At 56.2% G+C, this 12328-nt stretch overlaps 1 protein-coding gene across 1 annotated transcript in view; it reads left to right on the top strand.

Annotated features, from left to right (window-relative positions):
• The window catches only part of KMT2B (lysine methyltransferase 2B), a 43407-nt gene continuing 31079 nt past the window's right edge, over positions 1-12328 (top strand). The window contains 8 exon segments of the mRNA XM_058823102.1: positions 1-94; positions 361-683; positions 1332-2573; positions 3111-3140; positions 3784-3844; positions 4452-5187; positions 6513-6568; positions 10297-10573. Of these exon segments, the coding sequence (XP_058679085.1) occupies positions 1-94; positions 361-683; positions 1332-2573; positions 3111-3140; positions 3784-3844; positions 4452-5187; positions 6513-6568; positions 10297-10573 (2819 nt within the window).

Genomic DNA, 12328 nt, shown 5'->3' with positions numbered 1-12328 from the left:
ATGCCTGACCCCGCCCCCTCCCCCCAGGAGGAGTTTCGGGGGTTCCTCCCCGAGGAGCTGGAGATGCCCCTTCCCCCACGGCGCTCCCGCAGAGGTCAGTGAGCCCAAAATCCCCCAAAATCACCCCAAAACTGCCCAAAATCCCCCAAAATCACCCCAAAACCCCCCAAACCCCCCAAAGTCACCCCAAAACTGCCCAAAATCCCCCAAAATCACCCCAAAACCCCCCAAAATCACCCCAAAATCACCCCAAAACTGCCCCAAATCCCCCAAAATCACCCCAAAATCACCCCAAAATCCTCTCAGGACCCCCCAAAATCCCCCCAAAACCCCCCCTGACCGCTCTCCCCTCCCCCACAGGCTCCCGGCTCTCCTCTGGCTCCGCCCCCTCCCCGCCCCGCGCGGGGGGCGTGGCCTCCTCACCCTCGCCCCGCCCACCTCGCCTCAAGCCCCGCCCCCGCCTCCGCCTGCTGCGCTTCAGGGGGGGCGGAGTCTGGCGGAGGGGGCGTGGCCGAGAGGGCGGAGCCTCCGCCGGCGACCCCGCCCCCCGCGGCCGAGGGGGCGGGGCCAGGAGCCGCAGCGGGCGGGGCTTGCGGCGGCAGTTTGTGATGCCATTGGTCAGCGCTCGCTCGGCTCGGCCAATCAGGCCCCCGCGGAGGTTCGCGGACACGCCCACCCCGGAAGTGAGCGGCGGGAACTGCCCGGAGCCCCAAAACGCCCCAAAATCATCGCAAAACTCCCCAAAATCTGCACAGGACCCCCCAAGACCAGCCCGGGACCCCCTTGGGGACAGCCAGGACCTTCTGGGGGACAGCCAGGACCCCCCAAAATCCACCCAAAACTCCCCAAAATCCACCCAAAACTCCCCAAAATCCACCCAAAACTCCCCAAAATCCACCCAAAACTCCCCAAAATCCACCCAAAACTCCCCAAAATCCACCCAGGACCCCCTTGGGGACACTTGGGGTTTCTCTGGGGAGACCCAAAACCCCCCAAAATCCACCCCAGACCCCCCAAAATCCACTTGGGACCCCCTGAAATCTGCCCAGGACCCCCCAAAATCCACCCAGGAGCTCCTCGGGGACATCCAGGAGCCCCCAAAATTCGCCCCAAATCCCCCAAAATCTGCCCAAAACACCCCGAAATCCGCCCAGGACCCCCTTGGGGACACTTGGGACCCCTTCAGGACCCCCCAGGACCTTTTGGGGACCCCAAAATCCACCTGGGACCCCCCAAAATTCACCCGAAATTCCACTAAATCCCCCCCAAGCCCCCCAAAATCCCCTCGGGACCCCCCAAAATTCACCCGAGACCCCCCTGGGGACACCCAGGACTCCCTGGGGACCCCCGGAGTCACCCAGGACCCCCCAAAACCCCCCCGGGACCCGCCCGGCGTCCCCTCCCCCCGCCGGAGCATCCTGAGGGCGCCCACGTTCCGCTGGGACAGCGGTGACGTCATCAGGCTGGGCCGTGACGTCATCAAGCTGGGCCGTGACATCATCAAACCCAGCCGGGTCGTTATCAAGCCCTGTGACATCATCAAACCCGGCCGTGACGTCGTCAAACCCCGCTGTGACGTCATCAAAGGCGGCTCTGACGTCACCAAAGGCGGCTCCGGCGATGTCAAACGCGGCGGTGACGTCATCGACCTCACTGATGATGTCATCGCGCCGACCCGTGAAGACGTCGGATCCGTCTGTGACGTCATCAAACCCACCTGTGACGTCGTCAAACCCGTCAGTGATGTCGTCAAGCCTTCCTGCGATGCCATTGGACCAGCTTCCGACGTCATCGACGCGGTCTGTGACATCACCAAACCCACCTGTGACGTCATCGAAGCCGCCGAGGTCTTTAAAGGCGCCAATGACGTCATCAATGGCACCAGTGACGTCATGCACAACGGAAGTGACGTCATCGACGGCGCTGCCGCCGACCAGGGCTCCAGTGATGCAATCAGGGACGGCGATGACGTCATCGAGCCCAGCGATGACGTCACTGCGGCCGCCTCAAGGACAGCAGGAGGCCCCGCCCCCTTAGGGAGCACGGCGCTGACATTTGACCCCCCAGTGACCTTTGACCCCGGGGTGCCCCTGCGGTTGCTGCAGGTGACCCTGGGTGACCCCGCCGTGACCTTTAACCCCTCGCTGACCTCTGCGGGTCCCGCCCCCTTCCAGCCCCGCCCCCTTTTGCTGCGAGCCCCTCTCTTCGCCCCAAGCCCCGCCCACCTCCGCATCTACCAATCACTGAGCTCCTCGCCGGCCCTGAGCCACGCCCCCACGCTTCCGGTGCAAGCCACGCCCACTCCCGCTCCTGCCCGGCCACTTCCGCATCAAGCCACGCCCACTTCCGGTTCGAACCACTTCCTCCTCCGTCCGCCGGAGGGCGCTGCGGGCGCGGCAGGAAGTGACGTCACCAAAGCCGGAAGTGGCGGCGGGGCTGGGCCGGGGCCCGATGACGTCACCAAGCCGAGCGATGACGTCATGGGGCTGAGCGATGACGTCACGGGGCGCGTCATCGACCTGCTGAGCCGCGCCCGCGTGCAGCTGGGCAGGATCGACCGCAGGAGGGGAACGGTGAGGGAACGTGGCGGAAATGAGGGAAAATGGCGGAAATCGGGAGAAATTCGGGGAAATTTGGGAAAATCTGAGGGAAAATTTGAAGGAAAATTTGGGAAAATTTGGGGAAATCTGAGGGAAATTTGAGGGAAAATTTGGGTCAATTTGGGAAAATTTGGGGAAATCTGAGGGAAAATTTGAGGGAAATTTGAGGGAAAATTTGGGGAAATTTGAGGGAAAATTTGGGTCAGTTTGGGAAAATTTGGGGAAATCTGAGGGAAAATTTGGGGAAATTTGAGGGAAATTTGGGGAAATTTGAGGGAAAATTTGGGTCAATTTGGGGAAATCTGAGGGAAAATTTGGGTCAATTTGGGGAAAATTTGGGGAAATTTGAGGAAATTTTGAGTATTTGGGGGAATTTTTTGGGGCATTTGGGGAAGCTTTCGGGATTTCGGGCAATTTTTAGGATTTTAGGGGGATTTTGGGAGCTTTGAAGGGAAATTTTTGGGAATTTTGTGGAATTTTGGTCGATTTTGGCTTTTTTGGTCCTTCTAGGTGGGGTCAGAAGAGCCTGAGGAGCCCCAGGTGAGAATTGGGGGAAAATTGGGGAATTTTGGGGGAATTTGGGAAAATTTTCTGGAACTTTTGGAATTTTGAGGTTTCAGAGGATCTTTGGGATGGTTTTGAGTGGAATTTTTGGGGAATTTTTTTATTTTAGAGAGATTTGGGAATTTCAGAGGAAATTTTGTGAATTTTTGAGTGAAATTTTTTGTGTTTTTGCTGGGTTTCAAATGGATTTTTGTATTTTGGGTGGAATTTTTGGGGCCTTTTGGTGAATTTCTGGGACTTTTGGGCGGAAGTTTGGGCTGATTTTTTGGGGGGTTTTGGGTGGTTTTTAATTTTTTTGTATTTTTGGGGTGCATTTTTCCATTTTGGGGGAGATTGTAGGGAGTTTTGGGGGGAAGGTTTGGGATTTTGGGGAGAATTTTTTGGGGTTCCTGGTGGTTTGCAGTTTTTTTTCTTGGGTGAATTTTTTATTTTCACGAGGATTTTTGGGGTGGGATTTTTGGGATTTTGGGTGAATCTTTTTAGGTTTTGGGCGGGATTTGGGCTCATTTCAGGCTCTGCGTTTTCACAGGAATTTTTGGGGATTTTTTGGGGAGGTTTTTGGCGTTCTGACCCCCCAAATTTTCCCAAAATTCCCCAAATTTTCCCCAATGATTCCCAGGGCTGCCCCCGGATGAAGCACGTCTGCAGGAGAGCCCCCGAGCCCGGAGCCCCCCCTGACGGTGAGGGACCCAAAATAACCCAAAAAACCCCAAAAACCCACCCCTAAAACCCCAAAAGCCCCAAAAATCCACCCTTAAAACCCAAAAAACCCGAAAATCCACCCCTAAAACCCCAAAAACCCCAAAAATCCACCCCTAAAACCCCAAAAAACCCAAAAAATCCACCCCTAAAACCCAAAAAACCCAAAAATCCACCCCTAAAACCCAAAAAACCCAAAAAATCCACCCCTAAAACCCATAAAACCCCAAAAATCCACCCCTAAAACCCAAAAAAACCCCAAAATCCACCCCTAAAACCCAAAAAACCCCAAAAGTCCTTTGAACAGCAAATTAACCCCCTAAACCCCGAATTAATTCCAATTATCCCCAAATTTACCATGAAATAACCCCTTAAACCCCAATTTGGTCCAAAAAGCCCCCAAATAACCCCAAACCACGCCAATTAACCCTTAAAAATACCCAATTAACCGCTAAAAACCTGGATTAACTCGTTAAAGCCCAAATTAACCCAAATTAACCCCAAATTAACCCCAAATGAACCCAAATTAACCCGAAATTAACCCCAAATTAACCCAAACTAACCCAAATTTTCTCTTTTTCTCTGCAGCCTCGGAGCCCTCAGGGGGGGCTTGGCCCAAACGGGCCACGCCCCCTCTTCAGGCCACGCCCACATCTCAAACCCCGCCTTTCACCCAGGCCACGCCCACATTTCAAACCCCGCCTTTCACCCAGGCCACGCCCACATCTCAAACCCCGCCCTTCACCCAGGCCACGCCCACATCTCAAACCCCGCCCTTTGCTCAGGCCACGCCCACATCTCAAACCCCGCCCTTCAACCAGGCCACGCCCACATCTCAAACCCTGTCCTTCACTCAGGCCACGCCCTCAGCTCAGGCCACGCCCCCACCTCGGACAGGGCTCCTTCCGCAGGCCACGCCCACAGCTCAATCTCCGCCCCTAGGGCAGGGTTCATTTCTAGTTCAGGCCGCGCCCCGTCTGGAGGCCACGCCCCCTCTGCAGGCCACGCCCCCACCTCAGACACCGCTCCCTCCGCAGGCCACGCCCACTGCTCAAACCCCGCCCCCGGCTCAAACCCCGCCCACGGTTCAAACCCCGCTCGCGGCTCAGGCCACGCCCACAGCCCAGGCCACGCCCCCGGCTCAGGCCACGCCCCCGGCGCGGCTCGGGCCCCGCCCCCCGGCGGCCCGGCCCTCCCCCCGCGCGCGGGGCTCGCGGTGCGGCGCGTGCCGGGGCTGCCGGCGCGGCCAGGACTGCGGGCACTGCCCCAACTGCCGCGACAAGCCCAAGTTCGGCGGGCCCAACACCAAGAAACAGTGCTGCGTGTGAGTGCCCGCCGGGAAAATCGGGGGAAAATACGGGAAAAAACTGGGACGATTGCGGTAAAAAACACGGGGAAATACCGGGAAAACATGGGGAAAAATTGGGGTGATTGCGGTAAAAAACACGGGGAAATACGGGGAAAATATGGGGAAAAATTGGGGTGATTGCGGTAAAAAACATGGGGAAATACGGGGAAAATATGGGGAAAAATTGGGGTGATTGTGGTAAAAAACACGGGGAAATACGGGGAAAATATGGGACAATATGGGGAAAAATTGGGGTGATTGCGGTAAAAAACATGGGGAAATACGGGGAAAATATGGGAAAATATGGGGAAAAATTGGAGTGATTGCGGTAAAAAACATGGGGAAATACGGGGAAAATACGGGAAAAAACTGGGGTGATTGCGGTAAAAAACGCGGGGGAATACGGGGAAAAAATAGGGGAAAATGTGGGAAAAAACGCGGTGATTGCGGTAAAAAACGCGGGGAAATACGGGGGAAAAATGGGGAAAAATTGGGGTGATTGCGGTAAAAAAGTGGGAAAATACGGGGAAAAAATAGGGAAAATACGGGAAAAAATGCGGTGATTGTGGTAAAAAACGCGGGGAAATACGGGGGAAAAATAGGGGAAAATGTGGGAAAAAATTGGGGTGATTGCGGTAAAAAACACGGGGAAATACGGGGAAAAAATAGGGGACAATATGGGAAAAAATTGGGGTGATTGCGGTAAAAAAACGTGGAGAAAATACGGGCAAAAAATAGGGGAAAATGTGGGAAAAAATTGGAGCGATTGCGGTAAAAAAAACGGGAAAATATGGGGAAAAAATAGGGGGAAATGGGGAAAATACAGGGAAAAAATGGGAAAAAATTGGGGTGATTGCGGTAAAAAACACGGGGAAATACGGGGAAAAAATGGGAAAAAATTGGGGTGATTGCGGTAAAAAACACGGGGAAATACGGGGAAAAAATTGGAGTGATTACGGTAAAAAAAATGGGGAAAATGGGGAAAATATGGGGAAAATACAGGGAAAAATGGAAAAAATTGGAGTGATTACAGTAAAAAAAACGGGAAAATTATGGTAAAAAAATAGGGGGAAATGGGAAAAATCCGGGGGAAATTGGGAAAAATCAGGGGGAAAATGGGAAAAATCAGGGGGAAATTGGGAAAAAATCGGGGGAAATTGGGAAAAATCAGGGGGAAATTGGGACAGAATGGGGGAAATTTGGGAGAAGTTTTGGGGAAATTTGGGAATTTTTTTGGGGGGAAATTTTTGGGGCGAAATTTTGGGAATTTTTGGGAATTTTGACCCCTCCCCTCCCCCCAGGCTCCGGCGCTGCGACAAAATCGAGGCTCGAAAACTGGAACGGCTCGGGAGGAGAGGTGGGAACTGGGATGAACTGGGATAAACTGGGAGGGACTGGGATCGAACTGGGAGGGACTGGGATAAACTGGGAGGGACTGGGATCGGACTGGGAGGGACTGGGATAAACTGGGAGGGACTGGGATCGGACTGGGATCGAACTGGGATTGAACTGGGAGGGACTGGGATAAACTGGGAGGGACTGGGATAAACTGGGAGGGGATTGGATTCATACTGGGAGTCACTGGGATGGCTCTGGAATCGCACTGGGGTCGTACTGGGATAAACTGGGAGGGACTGGGATAAACTGGGAGGGACTGGGATCGAACTGGGATTGAACTGGGGGGGACTGGGATAAACTGGGATATACTGGGAGGGACTGGGATTGAACTGGGAGGGACTGGGATAAACTGGGAGGGACTGGGATCAAACTGGGATTGAACTGGGAGGGAGCTGGGATTGTACTGGTATCATACTGGAATCAAACTGGGAGTCACTGGGATTGAACTGGGAGTTACTGGGATGGACTGGGAGGAACTGGGATCATACTGGGATGGACTGGGATCATACTGGGATCGAACTGGGAGTTACTGGGATGGACTGGGAGGAACTGGACAGGACTGGGTCAAACTGGGAGGGACTGGGATAAACTGGGAGGGGGTTGGATTCATACTGGGAGTCACTGGGATGGCTCTGGAATCGCACTGGGGTCGTACTGGGATAAACTGGGAGGGACTGGGAGGGGATTGAGATCAGAATAGGAGGGACTGGGGCAGACTGGTTTATACTGGGATAAACTGGGAGGGACTGGGAGGGAGCTGGGACAGGTTAAAGGGGCACTGGTTTATACTGGGAGGGAACTGGGAGGGGGTTTGGGGTTACTGGTTTGTACTGGTTTGTACTGGTTTGGGGTTTGGGGGGATTGGGACAAACTGGGAGGGAACTGGGAGGGAACTGACACAGACTGGGACATACTGGGAGGGGATTGGGATTATACTGGGAGTTACTGGGAGGGCACTCAGATCATACTGGGAGTTACTGGGAGGAACTGGGATGGACTGGGATCAGGTTTTGGTTATACTGGGATGGACTGGGAGGGACTGGGGGGAGATTTGGAGGGACTGGGATCATACTGGGATCACATTTTGGTTATACTGGGAGTTACTGGGAGGACGTTGAGATCGTACTGGGATCAAACTGGGATCAGACTGGGATGGACTGGGATGGACTGGGATGGACTGGGATCAAACTGGGATGGACTGGGATGGACTGGGATGGACTGGGATGGACTGGGATCAAACTGGGATGGACTGGGATGGACTGGGATGGACTGGGATCAAACTGGGATGGACTGGGATGGACTGGGATGGACTGGGATCAAACTGGGATCAGACTGGGATGGACTGGGATGGACTGGGATGGACTGGGATCAAACTGGGATCAAACTGGGAGGGACTGGGATCAAACTGGGATCAAACTGGGATCAGACTGGGATGGACTGGGAGGGACTGGGATCAAACTGGGATCAAACTGGGATGGACTGGGATCAAACTGGGATCAAACTGGGATCAGACTGGGATGGACTGGGATGGACTGGGATCAAACTGGGATCAAACTGGGATGGACTGGGAGGGACTGGGAGGGGAATGGAATCAAACTGGGAGGGACTTACTGGGATCAAACTGGGAGCACTGGGATGGCCTCAAAAATGTCCCCTCAGGACCCCACAAATGTCCCCAAATGTCCCCAAATCCCCCCAAAATGTCCCCAAATCCCCCCAAAATGTCCCCAAATCCCCCCAAAATGTCCCCAAATCCCCCCAAAATGTCCCCAGATCCCTCTTGGACCCCCCAAAATGTCCCCAAATGTCCCCAAAATGTCCCCAAATCCCCCAAAAATGTCGCCAAACGTCCCCAAATGTCCCCAAATCCGCTCCCCCAAAATGTCCCTGAATGTCCCCATGACCCCTCCCCCCCCACCTCAATCTCTGGCCCCGCCCCCTCCCAGGTGAGACCACGCCCCCACCTCATGTGGCCACGCCCCCTCCCAGCTGTAGCCACGCCCCCTCCCAGGTCTGCCCCCGCTCCCTTCTCAGGTGAGGCCCCGCCCCTTCACACTCTGGCCCCGCCCCCTCCCCGCTGTGGCCCCGCCCCTCCCAGGTGAGGCCCCGCCCCTCCCAGGTGAGGCCCCGCCCCCTTCCCCCCCCCCCCCCCAGCCACGTGGGCCCCGCGCGGGGCCGGAGGGACAGAGGGTCAGGTACGGGGGGAGGGGAGCGGCGACATTTGGGGACATTTTGGGGCATTTTGGGGCATTTTTGGGGGGTTTGGGGACATTGCGGGGGTCGGGGAGGGGATTTGGGGACGTTTCGAGGGGGTTTGGAGACGTTTTGGGGGGGATTTGGGGACATTTCGGGGGGATTCGGGCCCGTTTGGGGCCGTTGGATCGCTGGGGGAGGGGATTTGGGGACATTGCCGGGGGCTTTGGGGACATTTTGGGGACATTTTGGGGCATTTTGGGGCATTTTGGGGACATTTGGGGGCGTATCGAGAGGATTTGGGGACATTTGAGGGGGTTTGGGGACATTTTGGGGGGGATTTGGGGGACATTTTGGGGACATTTTGGGGCATTTTTACGTGGTTTGGGGACATTTGGGGACGCATCGAGAGGGTTTGGGGACATTTGAGAGGGTTTGGGGACATTTGAGGGGATTTGGGGACATTTGAGAGGGTTTGGGGACATTTCCAGGGGGTTTGGGGACATTTCCAGGGGGTTTGGGGACATTTCGAGGGGATTTGGGGACATTTGAGGGGATTTGGGGACATTTGAGAGGGTTTGGGGACATTTCCAGGGGGTTTGGGGACATTTCGAGGGGATTTGGGGACATTTGAGAGGGTTTGGGGACATTTCGAGGGGGATTTGGGGACATTTTGGGGGTGGGGGAGGGGATTTGAGGGGATTTGGGGACATTTTTGGGAGAAACTGGGACATTTGGGGGCGTTTGGGGACATTTGAGGGGGATTTAGGGGTGGGGGAGGGGATTTGGGGACATTTCCGGGGGATTTGGGGACATTTTGGGGACATTTTGGGGCATTTTTACGGGGTTTGGGGACATTTGGGGACGCATCGAGAGGATTTGGGGACATTTGAGGGGGTTTGGGGACATTTCGAGGGGATTTGGGGACATTTTGGGGAGAAACTGGGACATTTGGGGGCGTTTGGGGACATTGTGAGGGGATTTGGGGTTGTGGGGGAGGGGACTTGGGGACATTTTGGGGAGAAAATTCGGACATTTGGGGACTTTTTGGGGTGGGGGAGGGGATTTGGGGACGTTTTTTAGGCAATTTTTGGGACATTAATGAATTCCCGTTAATTGTCACTAATTCCAGGTAAATTTTAGTTAATTTCGGGTTAATTTCAGGTATTTTTGGTACTTTTAGGTGAATTTCAGGTGAATTTTTACGGATTTTGAGTGGGATTTTCAGGGGTTTCAGTTAATTTTGGTTCATTTTAGTCAGTTGTAATTAACTTTAGTTAATAAATCCGTTAATTGTTGTTAACGCAAGGTTAATTTCAGGGTAATTTCGGGTGTTTTTATTAACTTTGGGTTCATTTCAGGTGAATTTTCGGCGATTTTGGGTGAATTTTGGGTGGGGTTTTCAGGGATTTTGGTTCATTTTCGTTCATTTTAATCAACTTTAATAACCTGTAATTAATGAGTTAGGTTAATTATGGTTAATTACCCCTTTAGGTCGCGGCCCCGCCCCCCGGGCCCCGCCCTGCTGCGATTCCGGCTCCGAGAGCGGCGACAGCGGCGGGGGGGGGAGGGGCGGGGGCGGGGCCCGGGCCGGAAATGGGCGGGGACGGCGAGGGAGGGGGCGGGGCCACGGCCGGGGACGGAGCCGCCCCTCCCCCACCCCCGCGGAGAGCGCTGAGGCCCCGCCCACGGCCCGAGAGCCCGGACAGACGGACACAGCAGAGGGGGACGGGGGACGGTGGACGGTGAGTGACGGACAGACAGACGGACAGTGGGGACAGACAGACAGACAGACACAGGGACAGACGGACACAGCAGGGGGACGGGGACGGTGACGGTGACGGTGAGTGACAGACGGACAGACGGACAGTGGGGACAGACAGACAGACAGACGGACACAGCAGGGGGACGGGGACGGTGACGGTGAGTGACAGACGGACAGACGGACAGACAGTGGGGACAGACAGACAGACAGACGGACACAGCAGGGGGACGGGGGACGGTGACGGTGAGTGACAGACGGACAGACGGACAGACAGTGGGGACAGACAGACAGACAGACACAGGGACAGACGGACACAGCAGGGGGGACGGGGGACGGTGACGGTGAGTGACAGACGGACAGACCGGACAGTGGGGACACTGGGGGACAGATGGACACAGCAGGGGGACGGGGACGGTGAGTGACGGACGGACAGACGGACAGTGGGGACAGACAGACAGACAGACGGACAGACGGACACAGCAGGGGGACGGTGACGGGTGACGGTGAGTGACGGACAGACAGACAGACAGTGGGGACAGACACAGGGACAGACGGACACAGCAGGGGGACGGGGACGGTGAGTGACGGACGGACAGACGGACAGTGGGGGACAGACAGACAGACGGACAGACGGACACAGCAGGGGGACGGGGACGGTGACGGTGAGTGACAGACGGACAGACAGACAGTGGGGGACAGACACAGGGACAGACGGACACAGCAGGGGGACGGGGGACGGTGAGTGACGGACGGACAGACGGACAGTGGGGGACAGACAGACAGACGGACAGACGGACACAGCAGGGGGACGGGGACGGTGACGGTGAGTGACGGACGGACAGACGGACAGACACTGGGGACACTGGGGACAGACAGACACAGGGACAGATGGACACAGCGCAGGGACAGCGACAGTGAGTGACGGGGACAGACAGACGGACAGACACTGGGGACACAGGGGGACAGACAGACAGACAGACGGACACAGCACGGGGACAGCGACGGTGAGTGACAGACAGACAGACACTGGGGACAGTGGGGACAGTGGGGACACTGGGGACAGACAGACAGACAGACGGACACAGCACGGGGACAGCGACGGTGAGTGACATGGGACAGACGGACAGTGGGGACACGGGGACAGACAGACGGACAGACGGACACAGGGGGACGGCGATGGTGAGTGACGGGGACAGACAGACAGACGGACACAGGGGACACAGGGGGGACAGACAGACAGACAGACATTGGGGGGACACTGGGGACAGACGGACACAGAGGGACAGCGACGGTGAGAGATGGGGACAGACGGACATTGGGGACACAGGGGGACGGACAGACGGACACTGGGGGGGGAGAGAGCCCGGACAGACGGACACAGGGGGGGACAGCGATGGTGAGAGATGGACAGACGGACGGACAGAGGGACATTGGGACATTGGGGACAGACGGACGCTGGGGGTGGGGACATTTGGGTGGCTTGGGGACATTGGGGGGGATGGCGGGAGGGACAGGTGCGGTCGGGCCCAGTGTGTCCCCAAAGTGTCCCCAAAGTGTCCCCAGGTGTCCCCAGGTGTCCCCAAAGTGTCCCCAGGTGTCCCCAGGTGTCCCCAGGTGTCCCCCAAAGTGTCCCCAGGTGTCCCCAGAGTGTCCCCAGGTGTCCCCAAAGTGTCCCCAGGTGTCCCCAGAGTGTCCCCAGGTGTCCCCAGGTGTCCCCAGGTGTCCCCAGAGGTGTCTCAGGTGCATTTTGGTGTCCCCAGG

The sequence above is a fragment of the Ammospiza caudacuta genome, chromosome 38 (genome assembly GCF_027887145.1).
Source record: "Ammospiza caudacuta isolate bAmmCau1 chromosome 38, bAmmCau1.pri, whole genome shotgun sequence".
NCBI classification, from domain to species: Eukaryota; Metazoa; Chordata; class Aves; order Passeriformes; family Passerellidae; genus Ammospiza; species Ammospiza caudacuta.
This window is presented reverse-complemented; position numbering and strand designations above follow the sequence as displayed.